Source organism: Onychostruthus taczanowskii, unplaced genomic scaffold (assembly GCF_017590055.1).
Source record: "Onychostruthus taczanowskii isolate IOZ18803 unplaced genomic scaffold, ASM1759005v1 scaffold25, whole genome shotgun sequence".
In the NCBI taxonomy this organism is placed as follows: Eukaryota; Metazoa; Chordata; class Aves; order Passeriformes; family Passeridae; genus Onychostruthus; species Onychostruthus taczanowskii.
Genome location: NW_024499796.1, coordinates 1697874 through 1717605, shown reverse-complemented (window position 1 = coordinate 1717605; position 19732 = coordinate 1697874). Strand labels below are relative to the sequence as shown.

At 51.5% G+C, this 19732-nt stretch overlaps 2 protein-coding genes across 4 annotated transcripts in view; both read right to left on the bottom strand.

Moving 5' to 3' along the window:
- Positions 1-75: 75 nt before the first annotated feature.
- Positions 76-13726, bottom strand: FAM166A (family with sequence similarity 166 member A). Its single transcript, XM_041406691.1, has 8 exons — positions 13671-13726; positions 10150-10319; positions 6534-6799; positions 5023-5128; positions 4474-4575; positions 3783-3877; positions 279-425; positions 76-162 (listed from the first exon to the last, which is right to left on the bottom strand). Exons 1-8 carry the CDS (start codon positions 13724-13726, stop codon positions 76-78), a joined length of 1029 nt encoding a protein of 342 aa, XP_041262625.1.
- Positions 13727-16578: 2852 nt separating this feature from the next.
- Positions 16579-19732, bottom strand: part of LOC121336934 (discoidin domain-containing receptor 2-like) — a 59717-nt gene continuing 56563 nt past the window's right edge. For all 3 annotated transcript variants that reach the window (XM_041406595.1, XM_041406594.1, XM_041406596.1), the window contains exon 17: positions 16579-18827. In XM_041406595.1, the coding sequence (XP_041262529.1) occupies positions 18687-18827 (141 nt within the window). In that variant the 3' untranslated portion in view covers positions 16579-18686. The remainder of the gene's footprint in view (positions 18828-19732) is intronic.

Below are 19732 nucleotides of genomic sequence, written 5' to 3'. Positions count from 1 at the left end.
CACAAAAACAATCAAACAAGGGGCTTGGCACGAGCGCTGCCCCCTTGTCATGGTAACCGCCCTTCTGCCCTGCCCTCAGCCAGGTGCCGCCTGCTGTGTCACTGGCTCCTGCTGGTGTGGAGATTGGAGACGGCCCCTGCTGTGCTCGTACGTCAGGTATTGCTGGAGCGGGGCAAATTTAACAGGGAGGGTGGATTTCACTCCAAGCTGTATCTAAATTTAGGTACCTGCCTGTGGCCTGGCGCAGCCTGGCCTGGCAGGAGCTGAGCGGGGCTCACCGGAGGTTTGAGCTGCCTGGGCACGATCGGTGCCACGGAGCTGCCGCCCGGCGCCGGTGTCCTGCGGCAGCTGCGCTGCTCCGCTGCAGCCCCTCGGTGCTGCAAACCCAGCAGGGAGCCCGGCCTGGCCCAAGGGTGCTGGGCACGCTGTCACAAGGGACACCAAAGCTGACCCTTGCACACAGCCCTTCTGCAGTGATTCCAGAAATCACAGTAGAGGTTTTGATAATCGGGTGTTGGTGCAGCCTCTGCTGTTTGGGTGAGCTGAACACCTGACAAGTATCTGACACTGGTTTGTCTCATGAAAACCCTGTACTAACAGCAGGTTTTTACAATGGAACCAGTTCATATGTTGGGTGTCGCGTCAAGTGACAAAGCTGTCACCGAGGAGCTGGACAGGAGGGAGCAGGCTCCTTCCCTGCTGAAAAAATTCTGTTCAGTGTTCTAAATTATAAATGCTTTTGTTTAAAGGTTTTCTGCCTTAATTAATTTTCTCCACCCAGAGCCGGACTGGTTGGAGCAGTTAAAACTGTGCTGACTGGTGGCTCCAGAGGCAGGGAAGTGGGAATGTCTGCAGAACAGGGCCCCGTGTCAGAGCTGCACTCAACATTCTCCTCTCTGGGCTCCACCTCCCCGTCAGCCACAGCCCAGCCCAGCCAGGGGAGTTGTGTTCCCACTCTTTCAGTCCTGCCATATTTCATCTCCCATCTCCCCTCTGCACTGCAGCAAGGACGAGCAGTGAGTCCAGTTCTTCCCGGCTGAGCTCCATAATTTCCCACCCACATTACTGAGCTGTGACCAGACAGCAAAGCATTAGTTGCTGATTTGTTGAGATTTTTTAGCCTGGTACATTAATGCTTTCAGGTGCATGGACACACCTTCCCCTTACTTACAAAATTCCTCCAGACCTCTCCTTTTAGGCAGCCCAAGGGCTCAGGCAGGGACCTGTCCTGATGGCAAATACAATTTCCCTACACTTTCTATGCTTTCTCAACACCTTCACACCATCTACCTTTTCCTTTTTATCAGACTTCCAGCTTTTTAGAACAAATCCCTTTCCTGCCACGTGACAGGTGGGATGTCACTGAGCCTGGGCAGGGGATGGTGGCTGGAAACGTTAAGCCTGGGAGAGGCTGGCAGTGGGAAAGCTAGGCTCTCCTGGGCATGGCAGAGTTCCAGCAGCTCAGCACAGACAGAAAAAACCTACTACCCACGTGGAACACCTCACAGATTGTTCACTGCTGTGCCACTCCAGCCAGCAACTGCACTACTTAACCCAGTAATTAGTATTAGTGACTTTCGTTTTCGCTCAGCTGATGAACTTACGTGGTACAAAGCCCAGGTAGTTAGGTATGAGTCCTGCACGGCTGTAAATTTTGGTGTCCGGCCAGTGTGTCAGGGGGAATCTTGTGCCCAATGTATAAGGTGGATTTCTCTCCAAAAGCTGGAAAACAAAACAAAAAAGACCCCACAACAACATGGAACGGTTTATTTTAAAACACACTATTTTTACCAAAGTCATGTGCTTTGACTCTGCATCATATAAAATATTTAAGCCAACATAAAGCAATTCTCCTTCCAGTCCTGCTTTCTTCTAATTAAGAGCTACATTGCATTGTCCCTTTTTCCACTCCATAAATTTTTCTCCTGGCAGGTGTTGGCAGCAGTCCCTGCTGGCTTGTCCCCCATGCCCACAGCATGGCCCAGGTGCTGTCCTTGGGATCCCTGCAGACCAGGCTGCAGAGATTTATTCCCTTGGGGATCATCCCCAAGTCCCAAAGCCTCTGCTCTGCTGTCCCTGGAGCTGGCGTTCCTGTGCTGTGGCTGTGTGTGGGCTTGACCCCCTTTGTGTTTCCATGAGTCCCACCAGCAGGAATGGCCTGGAATTCCCAGGCCAGGAGGAACGGGAAGGCTTAGGTGGTATTAACTGAAGGAAGAGTGCAAATCGTCTCCTGCCCTCTGAGGCCGGACACAGCGAGGGGCCGGGCAGCAGGATGGGTGTCACAGCCGGTGTCACAGCTCGCAGCCACAGAACCCCCAAAGGTGTCCCTGGAGCTGTGCCTGGGATGCAGAGCGGGGATGTGGCTCACGGAGCCCAGCACACCGTGGGGCCAGCGCGCCCTTTGTGCTGGGCTGGAGCCGCGCAGTGCCTGCTGCAGGCAGGGAGCAGCAATCCACGGCACATCTGTAACCGAGGACAACAAAGATTTAGGGCAGCAGATTAGTGGCTTGAAGTCAGAAGCCATCTTAGCTGGAAATGCGGTGTGATTCTCCCTCCCTTCAGCCCGTCTGCTCCTCGCTGCTGCCGAGCCCCGGAGCGCTGAATCCCGCACGGACGGACAGACACCTCCCCGGCTGACCCACGGCATGGCAGGCACCGGGGCAGGAAGGCTTGGCAAACAGCACGCCCAGGGATAAATGCCCGGGTTTTGTTCTGTTTGCTCCTTTTCTGCTCCTAATCACGGCAGCAGGGAAGGAGACGGAAGCCAGCGCCGGGAAATGCGTCTCACCCAGAGCACGACGCTGCCCTGCTGCTCTCCCGCTGGCTCAGCCCTGCCCCGCTGGTTTCTCCGAGCTGGGGACCCTCAGCCTTGGACGCTTGTCCTGCACCAGCCCCGCATGCCGGGGATGGAGGCACGGCGGTGTCCGGGGAGCAGCAAGGGCTGCGTGCCTCAGCCTGTGTTCAATGCGCTGACCCGCTGGACCAGCGAGGCTGCTGCACCCCGGGATCCCTCTGCACCTCGGGGATCCCTCTGCACCCCGGGATCCCTCTGCACCCCGGGGATCCCTCTGCACCCCGGGGACCTCTCTGCACCCCGGGGATCCCTCTGCACCCCGGGAATCACACCGCATCCCGGGAATCACACCGCATCCCGGGAACCTCTCTGCACCCCGGGGATCCTGCTGCATCCAAGGATCTCACGCCCTGCCGGGGGCAGGGAGGGACGTGTAGCTCTGAATGCAATCAGCTGCTGCGGGAGGGATCTCGTTTTCCGTGCCGGAGGATTATGTGTCATTGTATGGGAGCTCTTACAGCAAGGGGATGACAGTTTTTCAGGAGGGATATTTCTGCACCCTTCCCAAAAGGAGGAGAAAGAAGGTCTAGATCCCTTTAAGAAAAATTGTGTTCGGAAAGGAAAAAGCCTTACAACCAAATAAATGATGTATCACAGGAAGTCACCAGCACTGCCAACCAGACAGAGGAGATGTATTCTATAAAGGAAGTGCAGATACTTGCATCCTGTATTTCTGCACCCAGAGCAACATTTTTAACATCCACTCTTGACCCAGCCCTCAATATATTTCCTTAATCCTTTCATGAACTCATTTACCATCCCTTAATGTCCCAAGGAAACGAGTTACAGAATTTAATTGCTGGTGTTTTTTTCAATGTTAACTAACAGCATTTGATTTTGCTTGTACTTGTACCCCAGTTCTAATCCTACTACTGAAAATTCAGCATCAGCATTATACATATTCTCATTTCAGTAATCTGTAATCTACCTGGCGACGGTCGAATTCCTTCATGGCTTTCTTCACAGACAAGAGGTAGGTCATGCCAACATTGTCCAGGGAGCAGGGGATGTATCCAGTGTACCCTTTGGATGAGGCAAAAGAGAACATTTTCTGCTTGAGAACATACAAAGAAAATTTAAAGATCAACCACTCAGAGTAGAGGAGCCTGGGATGAATATAAAACCTTAAAGAATAGGAAGGAAAAGTTAATCTGTTTAAGTTGTAAGATTAACTCTTACATGTGAGGTAGCTTCTCTGAAAGAGGTTTTTTCCCTTATGACTCCCAAGGAGAACACAATGGCCTGAACTGATTTTTGTTGGTCTGCATGTGGTATGGAAGAACCATTTCATTTTCTTAGTCCTTTTTTTACATTGACAGCTCTTTCATATTTTCTCCCAATTTAATACACATTCAGGGGCTAACAATGGGATGTCCAACCTTTTTTTCCTCATCTCCTCTGCCCATCCAACAAATTCCCACAACAGAAACTTTAAAAGTCTAAAACTACAAAAACCTAGTGAGGTAGAACCTAAAAGCAGCCCAAACTCCCCCTTTCCAAAGGAACGCTTTGGAAAGGGAAATTTGTCTTCTGCACCCTAAACCCTGGACACTCTCATTTTAGCTGGAATATTGTGATTCCTGTGATCCTGTCCTGCAGTGCAGAGTGAAGGAACCCACCTGCTGCAGTCGGATCCTCGAGGGGGATCAGCCCATCACCCCTGTAGCTCTCCTGCTGCACAGGAATGTTCCCCAGGGCCAGGGGGAAGATGTAGAACACTCCTTGCAGGACACGGTTCACACCTTTATGGTGGTGCCATACCCCCTGCGCGTGCATTTGGTGATTCAGGAAAACATCTGGTTTCTGGCAGGGTGGGGCAGAGCCCAAGGACCAGCTCTCCTCACCACAGCTGCAGGGGACTGAGGTGGTTCCTGAATCCCAGGTGGTTCCTGAATCATCCAAATGGTGACAGCATCCCAAGGGTGACAGCATCCCAAAGAAACGCCCTTGCAGGGAGAGCAGCAGGGATATTTTCCATCCCAAACAAGCTGGAGCCACTGGGCAATTTCCTGAATCATCCAAATGGTGACAGCATCCCAAGGGTGACAGCATCCCAAAGAAACGCCCTTGTAGGGAGAGCAGCAGGGCCACTGTGTCCCCATGGGGAGAAGGGTCACCTCATTTCCTAGAGGTGGCCTGGTGCTGCAGGTGGCCTGGCTGTGCTTTACCTAAAGTGGCTTTCTGTCGGATGGCATTTGGGACGGGCAGCACTGGCAGTGTGTAATCTGCTGTTGCAACCCCTCCTGGCAGTGTCACACCTCCAGTTTCTAGATGCTTGAAACAAAAAGAGAAATAAGATCAAACACCAGTAAAACCCGCTTCTTCCCTCAGCTCCACTGCTTCAATCACTGCCAGGACTGGGAATGGCCACTGCCCAGCTGCCATTTCCAGTTCTTCCCAGCTCCACTCCAAGAGCCACCCCAGCCACTTCTGGGAAAGCCAAATGACGAGATGAGCAAGCAGCAGACCTAGAAAGGGTTTGCAAAATCCTCATGCAGAACAAGGGGAGCTTTGGGCTCTGAGCTCCTGTGCAAATCTGTTTCTGAGGGCAAGGAGCAGGAATGCCCCTTCTTGGGATTTACATCCAAGCCAGCTTTTGACTCCATACGTCAAACCTCTAATCTCTGCCTTCAGAGGATTTGCAGAGCCACGGCTGCAGGAACGTGACAAAGGCTGTCACTGGCTCCAGAGAAAAGAAATGTTTTATTAAAAAATAATAAATATAATAATAATTAAAGAAAAAAACAAAAAAACCCAAACCAAACAAAAAAATCTCCAAAAAACAAACAAACAAAAAAAACCCCAAACCAACCAACCAAACAAGCAAAAAGAACACCATAAAACATGTTGGTCTGGAGGGATATTTGGCTGTGCAGTGCTCAACAGCCCCCAGCTCCACAGGCAAATGCCAGTACTGGTGTTCAAAGGAGAGGTAATGATGGTGTGAAATTCAGGTGGGGGCAGATACAGGGTCAGAAACCCAACCAAAGGTGCTGGGACTGCTCTGTTTTTGGGGGAGGAGGAAGGCAGCATCAGGGCTCCAAGAACACCCTAAGGAAGCACAAGCCTGGCTGGCCAGCACAGCATAACACAACTTTAGGGACTGGGATTGAAGCCAAATGCACCCAAATGAGAAATTAAGCCTTTTTCATTGGGAAGTGTAATTAACTATCAAAACCATTTCCTGAAGATGGAGTAGATTTGCTGCTGCTGGAAACATTTGTGTGTCTGATCTTTCTTTACAAAAACTCCTAACTTTGTGCCCTTGCCATGTGTTGGATTGAGCCCTTTTCTGACCCAGGGATGGGATAACTGAGAGGTGTTTTAAAAACTTTTATTCTATTTTCAGTCTCATGTGAAGGGTGAGACAATACAGATGTTATAATTCACACCATTACAATCAGAAGCTTTAAAGCATTTACAGCATGGTGTGGCTAAAGCTAATAAGCCAAAAAACACTTATAGCGTGTTGTAATTAAAAAATATCTTCTAATTGTAACAGCGTAAATAATAACATCTGTATTATCTCGCCCTTCACATGAGACTGAAAATGGAATAAAAGTGTTTAAAACGCCTCTCAGTTGCGCCTGCCTGGGTCAGAAAAGGGCTCGATCCAAGAGGTGCCCCCGGCCGTGTGAAGCCCCCTCCTCACGCCCCGGCCCCTCCCGGAGCCACTCACCGTTCCGCTCCCTGCAGGGCTGCCCTGGCCGGCTCCAGTCCCCAGGAGCCGGGCCAGGGGTGCCATGGCCAGCTCCCTGTCCATCTCCTGGGCCGCGGGGTGCAGGGCCAGCCCCCGCAGCGGCTCCGGGGGGCTCTGCTGGGGCCCGGGCACGGCCAGGCCCGGGGGGCACCGCCAGGGCTGCGGCTCCTCCAGCACCGAGGGCACGGGCTGCGGCCCCAGGGGAACCTCAGGAGGGCTCCTGAGGGGCTGGTAGGTGACGTATCCTGAGGGACAGACACCGAGTTAGGGGACAGGAGGGATTCCCGTTATCCCCGTGCCCCGGGAAGGAGCCTGGAGTCAGCGGTGTAGAACCAGAACAGCTCGACTTGGAAGAGACCACAAAGATCCACTCCATGCACATCCCATGGCTGTGTCATCAGCCCCATCAGTAAACCAGCCTGCACAGAGAACCAGCACAAATCCCAGCTAAGTAACATTTATTCCAGCTGTCACCAAAACGGTCAAATATCACCAGCCAAGCTAAAAAAGTTGTAAAGGGGGAAAAAACCCTCAATTCTTAACTCCAGGTGGCTGTGTCAGCCCACCCCAAACAGAGCCCTCTCCAAGGAATTCTTGCTCTGGCACCATTGCTGCTCATCGAGGAAAGAATCTGCTATAACACTGCCTGGAAAAAAATTATCTTACATCCAGCAAATGCTAAATATCTCCACTGTGAACGAGGGACAGAGCCCTGTGATTTGAGATTCTGCAGGGACAGCGGAGCTTGGCAACTTTTGTCTGATTTCCCCTTAAAAATCCCTCCTGACGTGGCTCCCCAGGTGCCCCAGCCCTGTGTGACCCCTGGCTCAGGCATTTCTCTGTGCCAGCAGTGAAGCCCATTTTTCCCCTCCTCTGCAGTTCCAGAGGAGAATCACTCCTCCACCCCACAGCCACCTTTTCCTTCTTGGAAAACTGTTACTCTGTCAGCCTGGTCTTTTTAAAACAAACCAAATTCCTTCCATTTTTGTGCTCACAGGCCATTTTTTCCAGGTCTTTACAGCCTTCCTGTGAGCTCCCCTTGGGAGCACATCTGCATCCCAGGGCTGAGCCCAGGGAATGAGGAGCCTCTTCCAGCAGAGGCTCCATCTGCAGACAGCCCCTTCCTCTGCAGTGCTGGATTATGCTGGACTCAGAGGTTTTTTCCAAGCTGAATGATTCCATGATTTCTGCAAACCTGCAGAATTCAGCAAAATCTGCCTTTTTCTGCACGACTATAAATTTCTGATGGGTATTTAGGTGTTCAATCTGCCCACAACTACATAATAATGTGTATATATTACAGCTTTGTGAAATATACATTATATATATATATATTCAGTTGCTCTATGCAACTGAATTTTCAAGTCCAGGCTGGAACCAAACTAAAAAAAAATCCTCAATTAAAATGATTTTTCAATCCAATGTGGAAATTTTAAAGCATGTTTATTTTTTTAATTCATTATTAATAAGAATGTTGAATCTACTCTTTCTCCCACAAACCAAAGGAAAAGAAAACTTAGGTTGTTCTGTACTTGAGAAATCCCTGTGAGCTCCTGTCTATGACCCTGGGTTGCAAACGGATTGATTCTGAAAGGTTGCACAGTGAAGCACGAAATGAAAAGCCAGGAGAGCACAGTGCTTCTGATTTGAGGAAATATCCACATTTTCAGGTCAGGTTCCTGGGCCGTGGCTGCCTGCACAATTGGCTGTGCCACAACCAGATGCACATGGATGATGGATAATTCAGCACATCCCTAGCTGATCTCATGGAATCACAGAATATCCTGAGCAGGAAGGGACCACCAGGATCACCCAGCCCAGCCCCTGTCCCTGCCCAGACCCCCAACAACCCCCCCCTGGGCATCCCTGGCAGCGCTGTCCAAAGGCTCCTGGAGCTCTGGCAGCCTCGGGGCCGTGCCCATTCCCTGGGGAGCCTGGGCAGTGCCAGCACCCTCTGGGGGAAGAACCTTGCCCTGAGCTCCAGCCTGAGCTGCCCTGGTCACCAGAAGGAAGAGATCCCCAACAGCAGAGCCTGACTGCACTTCCAGCAAGAAAACAAATGGGATCAACTGATAGAAACCAGCAAAGTACTTGGTGCCCATCAATGAGACTTTATCAAAGCCAGGCCTTGAGAAAAATATCTTGAGACTGAGTTTGCTAAAGGCAGCCACAGTCCTGAACTCTTTGATCACCATGACATAAAACAGCCAGGAGGACACCAGGCAGCACCTGGGCAGGGTTTAAGGGATTGCTCAGGGTCAGCTGGACAGCAGGAGCTGTTGGTGATCAAAGAGTTCAGGACATTTTCAGCACAGCCAGGGCTGGTTCTTCAGGACCTCACCAAGGAGCAGCAAACACGAGCACCATTGGCAACGAGGAGAGAACCAAAATAATGAGAGAGCAACTCGGTCAACTGGTTAGTTGGGTCTGTCCAAGCTGTATTTTAGACCAAGGAAATGCAAATTCAAATCTCCAGGAATGAAGCCTGTAAACACCACCTGTGTACTGGAGGCCTGGATCCTGGAAAACAGGGCCAGGAGGAGCAGAGAGGCCACAAGTTTGCAAGAAGCTGCACGACACAAATTCCCAGTGAGAAATGAGAAAGCAACACTTGGGTGTGGCCATCCCCGGAGAAATAAAGACCCAGATCCCACAGGGGCACATTATCCCCGTGTTCAGCCTGGAGGAAACTCCCTCCCACTGTCCAGGGCATCCACAACAGCCAAATGTGTCCCCAAAGGATGGCACGTCCCCGGGGGCTGATCAGGGCAGCCCTGCTGTGCCTGCTTTGGGGCTGCTCAGCAGGGACCAGGAACTCTGCACAAAGCGCTGGGACTTGGTAGGAAATTCCTGCAAATTTCCTGTATTGGGAATCCACATGAGCCTGTCTGTGCTTGATGGAGGAGATGGGGCCTGTTAGCAAAGTGGAAAGGGAAAAGAGGGAAAGGAGGGAAAAGACAGGAAAGAGGGGAAAGAGGGAAAGGGAAAGCACAGGAGCCCTTCTGCTGAGCTGAGGAGGAGCAGCAAGAAGCAGAAACAAGGCCAAGCTGTCAGAGCTCAGAGCAGAGCGAGCTGTGCACCAGGCAGGTGAGCCAGAAAAGAATCTGAGGTAGGACACCAGACCTTCCCCAGAAAGATAGATTTTAGCCTGTGGAATTGTGCTGGGTTTGACTGGGATAGAGGTAATTTTCTTTATAGAATATCATACAGGCCATGGTTTGGATTTGTCAGCAGGCAGCTGTATGGGGATTAGTTGCCAGCCAGGGTTAAACCACAGCAGAAATTCTGAAAGAACTGGGGAGTGAGTTAATGATATGGCATAAAATCACTTAACTTCATCTAACTGAAGATAACCTGGGAACTGAAACTCTCCTCTCCATAACACCAGAATCCCCATCCTCATCCTCATCAGCTGAGGCCAAGAGCTGCAGCACCTCACTCTGCTGCTCTCCAGCTGTCAGAGCTCCTGCACCAGAGCTGGGATTGCTCCAAGGAAAATATCCCATTTCATCCAGCAGCCTACCAAGGACAGAAGGGCACAGACCCCACTACTGATAATTAACACCGTGCTCATTAGCAGGGTCCATTTGCTCACCTGGATGGTCAATGTGGTAATGGTACTCGAGGAGGTTTTCCTTGTTGTCCAGCGGTGCCAGCAGGGAGCGAGGGCTCTTCCTGACATTGGGATCTGTCAGCAGATTGTGGGTGGTTCTTCCATAGGTGTCCCCAAACATGAAGGTGAATTGAGGAACGTAGCCCCCATAGCTGAGGAGGAAACCAGAAAGGAGCCATCACTGAGATGGCAGTGGGGGATGTCCACTGGTGGGGTAACCATGGAATCCCAGACTGGTTTGGGCTGGAAGGGACCTTAAAGTCCATTCAGTCCCCCCCTGCCAAGGGCAGGGACAGGTTCCACTGTTCCAGGCTGCTCCAAGCCCCAATGTCCAGCCTGGCCTTGGGCACTGCCAGGGATCCAGGGGCAGCCACAGCTGCTCTGGGCACCCTGTGCCAGGGCTGCCCACCTCCCAGGGAACAATTCCTGCCCAATATCCCACCCATCCCTGCCCTCTGGCAGTGCAGATCTGCTGCAGAGTGTCTGTACCCTGGACAGGAGCCCAGGGAAGGTGAAGGATGGATGAGCCCGGGGGGAGAACCGAGACCACACGTGTGGTCACACAGGAGCCAGAAGGGAGTGTCTGTGTTCCACATGCATGTTCTCCTCTGGCAGCACAAAAACTGGCTCATCAATTCACAGGCATGTACAGGCACAGGCCCTTGGTTCTTGGAGAAACATGGGTGAGGTCAGGGAGCAGCACCTGGGGATGGGAAAACTCCCAGCACAGCCTGGGCTTTGGCAGAACCAACATCCACAATCCCCCAGTTAAAATACCATTTCCTGTTCCATGTGCCCCAGTTTAAACCTTGCAGTGCCTCTCTGCTCTGACACACTGTAACTGAGAAAATCCCGGTGTCTCTTCAGTATTGAAACTCAAAAATCAGAATAATTCCTCTCTTGCAGCCTCCTCTGTCTGCTCACAGCAAGGAGGGGGCCCAGGCTGATGAGCCCCCCAGGCACTGCCTGGCACAGGGGGGCACAGGGAGGGTGGTCAGTCCCAGGAACAAACACAGCTCTGGTTTTTTGGGATCTCTCCACTGCCCAATCCCTGGGCTGGGCACTGTGACTTGTTGGTGGCCAAGGGCAGGGCAGGTGCTGGAGCTCTGGCTCTGCTCCGAGACACCATCAGAAACTCGAGCTGTTCCAGTCTCAGATTTCCTAATGGTGATGTTATTCCAGCACTGAAGAAAGGTAGAGCAGCCAATTGCAATGAACAGAAATATTCCATCAATGAGCCCAGCGTGGATCCGGGGATAAAGCCAGATGATGCATGAGGATCATAAGATGATGAGTAAGTCCTTTCCCTTCCAAATAGTTTAAACAGCAGCCAGCAGAGCTGTGCATTTACTCTTGGCAGGTTTCCCCACTCTGCATGCAGGATTCCTCCTGGAGCAGCTCAGTGCCTCATCCCCAGGGATTCTCAATGAGTCTTGCAACATGGATGATAAACTGAGCAAAGGCACAAATGACACAGCCCAAATAATTACAGGATGGCTGGAGGGATTTTGATCACGGACAAAATAATGGCTGGGCTGAGAAAGGGCCCTGTTCCCCTGCAATTAAACACGAGGTGAGCGAGTTGGGATCTGCCACAGAGGGAGTCACAAGTGCTGCTGGTAAAGCCTGGGGAAGGGATCAGCCTCAGCAGGGCTGTTTGTGCCCCCGTGCTGGGGTTGATGAAGGACCCCCTTTTGGGGAGCCTGTCTGGGGCTCAGGCTGGAGCAGTGAGACCCCTCTGCCCGAGGCTGAGCCCGTCCCACCCTTCCCTTGCTCAGCCCTATCTCCTCCATCACCACTCCCAGGCTGCCACCCAAACCTGCTCTGCCTCCCTGGCTGCCAGCAAAGCCTTGGCCCTGGGCCATCCTCTCCTGTCTCCAAACCCTTCCCAGCTCTGCAGAGCCAGGCTGTGCCCAGGATTCATGGACTGACTCCTTCTCTGCCCACCCAGACCTTTCCAAGCCATCCCACTCACTGGGTTTAGGCTTCCCAGTGCTCTTGAGCACTGTGGTGGCTTTCCAAACTCCTGCTGTGACCATTGCCTGGCCTGATGACAACAATGTGCTTTGGTGCTCTCGAGGTGTTTGTAGGTTCACTGGCACAGGTGGGTGCAGCACATGGGACACCTGGGGACATCCTGGACACAAACCCTCCTCCTGTGACACCCCGGGGCAGGGCTCTGGCTCTGCTGGTGATGCCCTTCAGGCAGCTCCTCCTCACCCTCAGCACCCAAAGCAGATGCAAAGCAGCACCCTCACCACCCACGGGGGCTCAGGGGGTGCCCCAAGCCTGCACAGCACCAACAGAAGCAGCAGCAGCCTTTGCCTCCTCCTCCTCCTCCTGCCTCCAGAGGCCAAAGCAGCTCCGAAGAGGAGCAGCCCCAGCTGCTGTGTCCATCCCGGGGCTTGGAGCTGCTCCTGAGGGAGCTGCAGGCAGGCAGGGGTGAGCAAAGGAAGGTGTTGAGGCTTTGGGGGCTGCAATTCCAGCCACAGCTCCCTCCTTGCTGTCCCCTCATCTTTCCCAAGCCGCTGCCAGCACAGCTTTGATGGCACACAGGGACTGTCACATCAGATGGCCACAGCAATGCAAAAATTGTAAAAATAGTAAAAAACCCCCAGGCTCAGAGCTTGTGTAAGTGGGAAGGCGGAGAGATCAGCAATGGAAAATCCTGCCTGTCACTCTACGGGGAAGGGCCGGTTCGGTCAGCACTGCAGGAGCAGCCCCAGGGAAACGTGCTCCACCCTCTCCCCGGGGCTGGGATCTGCCTCCCCAGACCTGCCCCGCACACGGGACCTGCCGGCATTCCCTGTGCCAGGGCTAATCCCAGCGATTTCACACCCACAGCAGCTGCTTTTGCCCTGGGGCCGCCCAGCCCTTCCCTTTGCACATCCCAGCCCAGGTCCCACCACAGGACCCCACACACAAAGTCTTAATTCACAGCAAATCCCAAATTCCTCCCATTCATGTCTTACCTTCTCCCCTGTAACTCACTGCCTCATATCCAGGCTTTCTTATTTCCAAGCCTTTAGAGGAGAGTGTCACAAAGAGCTTTGGGAAGAAATCCAGCTACTTTTGGAGTAGATGACAAGACTTCCCAGTCTCTGACCCAGCAGCAGGACAGGGCTCCAGCCCAGTGACCAGAGGGTGTCACATCTGTACAACCCTTTAGTCAAAGGAGACTTCCAAAAATCCTTGATGCAAATATTAAGACAGTTTGGAAGCCAAACCCCGCACAGTAGCTCTGCTGACATTTGGCAGCTTAAAATAAATGAGGAAAAAGAGGGGAAAAGAACCATTTTGTCTTTGCTGTCCTTGGCATGGTGTGTAGCTCTACCCCTCTGTAAGGTGCTGTTTCCTCTGGAACTCTGTCTCCTTCTGACCATGGTTACGTGGAATATTGAATAGTGTCTTTAAAAAATTCCCAAAACATCCTGAGTCATAAACACTCCCTGACCCCAACCAGAGCCACGTGCATTGGAAATGGATGTTTTGGATGAACTCACCCAGGGATGTGGTAGGGGTTTTGAGGAAAGATGCTGTTTCCCTTGAAGCCTGCCATGATGATGTTACAGCTCTTGGTGGGGAGGGGGGGAAGGAGACACAGCTCAATGCAATCACCAGGGGAGCCTCTGTGATGTCAGCCCCCAGCAGGTTCCACCGGCAGCACAAAACCCCTCAGCTGCTCCTGGACACAGCTCTTTCCTTCCCCACCTGGACCTTTTGGAGGAGCACAGGAATTCTACGGCATTCATCAGCTTTCCTGAGGGCCCCCAGCCCTGGGCCCAGCAGTGCCAGGCGCTCCCTGGGATGGCCCCAGCACGAAGTCGTGTCCGCGCTCACGTCCCCCAGGGCTCTGCAGAGCCGCCCTCGCCCCCGGGGACATCGAGGCCACCCCTCCTCTGGCTGCTCCCCACTGTTTGAGGATTCCCTGCCGGTTCCTGCAGGATGAAGGTTGTTCCCAGTCCAACACCACATGCCTTGCTGGGTTTGTCCCTGCCCAGCTGAAGGCAGGCCCAGAACAGGGGCTCCTGTTTGCTGAACGGCCCAGGCACGGTTTGGGCTGGAAGGGACCATAAAAATCACCTTGTTCCACCCCAGCCATGGGCAGGGACACCTCCCACTGTCCCAGGCTGCTCCCAGCCCTGTCCAGCCTGGCCTTGGGCACTGACAGGGCTCCAGGGGCAGCCACAGCTGCTCTGGGCTCCCTGTGCCAGGGCCTGCCCGCCCTGCCAGGGAACAATTCCTAATTCCCAATATCCCAACTAACCCTGCCTTCCTTCATCTCCTTGTGCACTCCATGCACTCATACAGCCCCCGTACATTGAGTGGATCAGCTCCCAGATCTTTGGGAAGAAAAACATGGAATATTTTCCATGTGATCTCAGGACTGGTCACTGGTGCAGTTTAAACTTCTTGCAAATGAGATGTTTGAATTAAAAATTAAGTATGAACAAGCTTGGCTTTTAGACATCCCACTGAACTCAGTGTTCTTCAGCCCTTCAAAAAGTATGTAGTAACTTCTGAAGTTGAAAATTATTACATTTTCTCCCTAAATTTCCCTCCCAGCTGACTGGAATTGCAATTGGAGCTGCAGCCACACTGCTACTTGAAGTAGTTGTTCTGTTTGTCATGTATGGGATAAGGAGACTAATTATCAAGTACTTACCATGTAAGTTTTAAAACCAGTTTTTCCATCAATCTTGAGTCTTTTTGTAATTTTCTGTGGTAGTTGTTTGCTGCAGAGCTGTGGTTCTTGCAGGACAGCAGCTTTAAAGGATGGAGAACTTGTGCTGGTTCCCTCCCCCAGGTGTGAGCCCAGAAGTGTCACATGCAGGACCTGGAGGTTTTATTTCAGTGTCAGCCTCAGGACCAGCTGTGAATTCTGCAGATGAATTAAATCCTACTGTGATTTCACTGTCACAGATGGAGAAATGGTTGAATTAGAGGTTTCCTTGAGGAGATTAAAACCACCCAACCCTTCAGTCTGCCCAGAGAGCCCTTTATCTCCTCTGGGGCTGAGGTGGAGCCTCAAGGCAGCCCTGCCTGGGTCTGGCTTGGCCAGAGCTGGGGAGTGAGGGATCCCAGGTGGTTTAAACTCCAAACCCTGCCCACAGGAGCTGTTCTGGAGGCAGCCAAGTCCCCAAGCTGTGCTCAGGTGCTCTCCCAGCTGCTGAAGGTGGTTTCTGATGTGATGCTTCTGTTTCAGAACAACTTCAGCCACACGTGCCTCAGTACAGGTTTCGCAAGAGGGACAAAGTGATGTTCTACGGGAGGAAGATCATGAGGAAGGTGAGGGCACCTGGTGAAATCCAGTGTAAAGTGGAGAGATGTAAAGTTTGCAACACTTCACAGGCTGAGCCTGGCCCAGGGCCTTCAACCTATAAATGTCACTGGGATGTTGTGGATGTGTCAGAACTCCTGCAGTGCTGACTGCATTGCTGATGGAGCAGCAGCAGCTTCTCTTTCCGGCCAGACCTTTCCTCTTTCAAGAATATGGAATTGATTAAATGTCCCAGAATCCCAGACAGGTTTGGGTTGGAAGTGACCTTAAAGATCATCTTGTTCCACTACCCAGATTGCTCCAAGCCCCATCCAACCTGGCCTTGGGGACACTTCCAGGGATGGGGCATCCACAGATTCTCTGGACCACCTGTTGAATATTTGAGGGTTGTTCTTACCTGTTAAGGTGCCTAATTTCCCTCCAACTTCTGTCTGAGAAGATCAAAATGCTTCTTTGACTCCTGCCCTTGGTGCCTAAACTGAGAGATCTGGTTATTTTCAGCCTAAAATGTATTTGAGTTTGCCCAAATACCTGAGCTCTGAGCAGGGGCAGCCCTGCCCAGCCAGCCAGGGCTGCAGGGTGGGTGGCTCTGCCAGGGGCACAGGGGCTCAGCTCAGGGGGCAGTGACAGACCAAGAGGCAACAGGCACAGGATGCAAGGGAAAGACCCACCAGGCACAAGGATAAAGTTTTTCATGGGCACAGAACAGCTCTGGGACAGGGTCAGGGATGGCATTTCCAACCTTGGAAATTTTCAAAGCCCAGAGCACCCTCAGGGAACTTAGAAATCAGCTCAGCTTTAAGTGGGCATGTTGAGAAGGGACCTATAAAGGCTCCTCCCAGCCTAAAGCATCTGATTTTAACACTGAGATGAAAAAGCTGTTTATTGAAATGCAGCACCAACCAACAACCCCAGGCCCACTGAGGTCCCACCAGCACAAGGGGATTTGGGCCAGCACTTTTCCAGCATTTCCAGAAACTCCCTTCAAAAAATCTCTTTTTTTAATGGTCTGTGTCTGCCCCCTCCAACCCCAGGGGTCACATCCTCCCCAAAGAGCTACTGAACAGCCACACCAAAGTGTCATTTCTCAGGGCAGACACCTGGGTACATAAAAAGAAGTGGAAATTCACTTTTGTCAAGGTTATCATTAGAATTTATTGATATGAGACAAACTTTGTATGTCACCATGTCAATGGAGGAACAGCATGCCCACATGTCACAGAAGCCCAGAGCCCATCCAGGGACTCTCCCTGCCCTGGGAGCTCCCAGCTCTGGGGCACAGGAGACCACACACCCAGCTGGGTGGCACTGGGGACATTTCCTGAGGCAGGAATGCTCCAGAAATACCTTGGCTGAGAGGTCTGCCAGACTGCAGCACCCAGCAGGATCTGCTGGCTCTGACTCCAACAGGGAAGGGCAGCTCACCCCAAGCCACTCCAGTCACAGGGGCAAAAAAGAAAACCTAACAGGAGGTGAGATTCCAGGAATCCCTGCAGGGAGATTAGAGCACTTGGCCCCTCTGTCTCCTCAGCCCTAAAGGGGCTCAGAGGAGCAGATGGGGTGGGGACAGATCCCCAGCAGGACAGCCCAGGCATGGCTGAAGCCTTCCCAAGGAGAAGACACAGCCATGCCATGCTGCAGCCTGGCATCTGCCCATTCAGAAGCAGGGTTTTTCTTTTAGCACAATTATGCCTGTGTTGTAACCACTCAGACATTCCCCTCTCAGCAGTGCCCTCTCCCAGCACAGCCAACCTGTCATCTATGCTTGTGGCTATGATGAAAATTATCTTTATAATCTTTACTGGAAATACATTTTATGCTGGATTCTATTTAAAAAAAAAAAGCCAAGTGCTGAGCTTTCATCTTCTCTCAGCTTATGAAATATTTGGTTTGGTCCTAAGTATCTTGCTAAATGATTAGAGAGGGAATAGCAGAGTATTCCCCAGGCACCTGGTAAATCCACAATGGATTTATTGTAGAAATACACTAAATTCTCTAACTCACTCCAAATGGATTTCAGAGCCCTCTAAAACCCTCCAGAGAATGAGCTGTTTGTGACAGGACACACAAAAAGCAACCCCAAGTTCAATGAGTAACCGAGATAAAGGACAGGCCACAGCAGGGGACGTGCCAGCCCAGCCCCTGTGACAGGGCAGGGACAGCCTGGCCAAGGCACCAACCTGCTGCACACCTGGAGGGAACCTCAGGCTCCAGACACACACGTGTGACCTGTGTGCTCCTCTTGTCCCTCTCCTGGGAGCTGTGACAAGTGACAGAGAGGGTTCTGCTCTCAGCCATCTGGTTCCACCCAACCTAAGTTCCCTCTCACACGTAACAGCATTCATTTAGAGATCTCATATTGATGGGTAATTATACAGGATTAATTGCACATCAGTCCATTGTGGCTACAAGTTCATTAGGTTAATAACTCTACATAGTGACAGTAGTACAGTATCAGCTACTTCTCAATACAAACTCCCTAACCTAACCTTAATTTGTAGGTCAGAGGAAGACCTTCTAACACAGTGACCTCCCACTAACCTTTAACATTCATTTCAAAATCATTTTTTCTAGAAAACAAAAAAAAAATCCAGTGTGGGGAAAACGCACATATATAACCAAAGCAGTGCTTAACAACCACAGGAAAACAGAACATCATCTTGGACTCTTGTTTCAGCATCTTCTGTGGACCCTGGCAGTGTCACTCCCAAAGGGTTCCTCAATGCTCCGTCAGTTCCCAAGTCCATTAAACCATTTCCCAGCTCCAGATGTTTCTGGCCTCTCACCATTGTCTGTAGCAAGAGCACACAGAAACATTTGCTCATGTGCACAAGACTTCCATCAGATTCCATGGAAGAGCTCTGGAAGGCTGCAGCCTTTCCTTCCAGAAACCTGCTCTCGAGTGGCAGCACTCTCACCGACCGGTGCCTTCTCTTCCAGCCAGGAGAGAGCTCCAAGTCCCTCCAAGCTTTGCTCATTCCTTCTGCCCAAAGCTGTATGGGTATCCAACAAAACCCCTCTCACAGTATTCCCAGGAAATGATTCAGAAGAGGAGATGATTTTTCAACCAAATGAGATCCTCTGGTCCTGTGTGTCAGACCATGGCCAAGAGAATGAGCAGCTGCCATGGACGTCCCAACTGAAATAGTCAGGGAGGGGAGCGAGGTGGCCTGACTGTGAGGGACAGGCAAAGAGACCCCAAAGTCACTCTGTTCTCGAGTTTGCCTCTTTCCTAGAGTCAAATGTTTGATTCCATTTGTTCTAGCAGGAACTGGTGGATCATGTCAAAAGTGGGACGATCTTTGATATCCCTGCTCCAGCATTTCAGCATCAGGTCGAACACAGGGTTAGGACACAGAGGAGTCTGGGACAGATAGATCTGAAAGGAAGAGCCACAGTGTTTCAGTGGGGTTCTCACAAAAGCACTGAACCTTTACTCAAGTAACACCAAAAGACAGTTTCATTCCAGGTTTACAAGACACAGCCACCATGCAGTGTTTGGAATCCCTCCAGCTCCAGTCTGGCAGTGGAGTCTGGACAGAGCCTCTCAAACAGCACCACGGACACTTTGCCAACTTGTCTGATGAGCTGGTCACAAAACAGGCCTTTGTCCCCCAGAAAACATGAATGCTTCTGAGGGGTTTGTTCTCCAAGAGACAGCAAAACACAAACCAAAACCAAATTTACCACAATAAAATCCAAGTACTTTCAACTCACCGTAGACAGCCCATGAGGCTTTCTAAGCATCGTGACAGCTTGTTAGCAGAGACAGAAAAAACACCTTTTAGAGCTTGTCTACAGCACAGCTTGGCAGAATTACTTTATTTCTCCCTCTCATTTTTTAGGCTCACTTCTTGTAGGCTCTTGGCTAATCATTAGTATTTGGGAGATGATAAGTAAACCCCATATAATTTTGTTTCCCTTAATTCTCTGGTGCTAAGGGCGAATTCTGGGGAGAACTGCTCTCCACAGCTTTGGGTACTGAGGAGATGGTGTGTCCTGCACCATCACTGGTATCTATTGAGGGCAGCAGCAGCGGGGACAAAATGACACAAAAGCTCTTCAGCAGCTGGAGATGGCCAAAGGCTTCTTGGATGTGTGGAGATACTACAGGGAGAACCTAATCCCTGGGAACTAACAACTGCTCCTTCCCATCACAAATCCCTCCTGCTTCCTCATCTTGCAGAAGCAATGCTGGCAGGAGAGTTCTGACAGAGGAAAGGAGCAACAGGACTGTGTGGGTGGGGGAACCTGGAAAAGCTGACCCTGGCAGGAGAGTGCTGA

Bases quoted from the DNA above. Each gene is read 5' to 3' on its own strand.
- FAM166A (XM_041406691.1), bottom strand. From the start codon at position 13,726: ATGGCAGGCTTCAAGGGAAACAGCATCTTTCCTCAAAACCCCTACCAC. The intron at 10,320-13,670 runs GTGAGTTCATCC...TTTCCTCCTCAG, and splicing joins AACCCCTACCACATCCCTGG to CTATGGGGGCTACGTTCCTC. The intron at 6,800-10,149 runs GTGAGCAAATGG...TCTGTCCCTCAG, and splicing joins TTACCACATTGACCATCCAG to GATACGTCACCTACCAGCCC.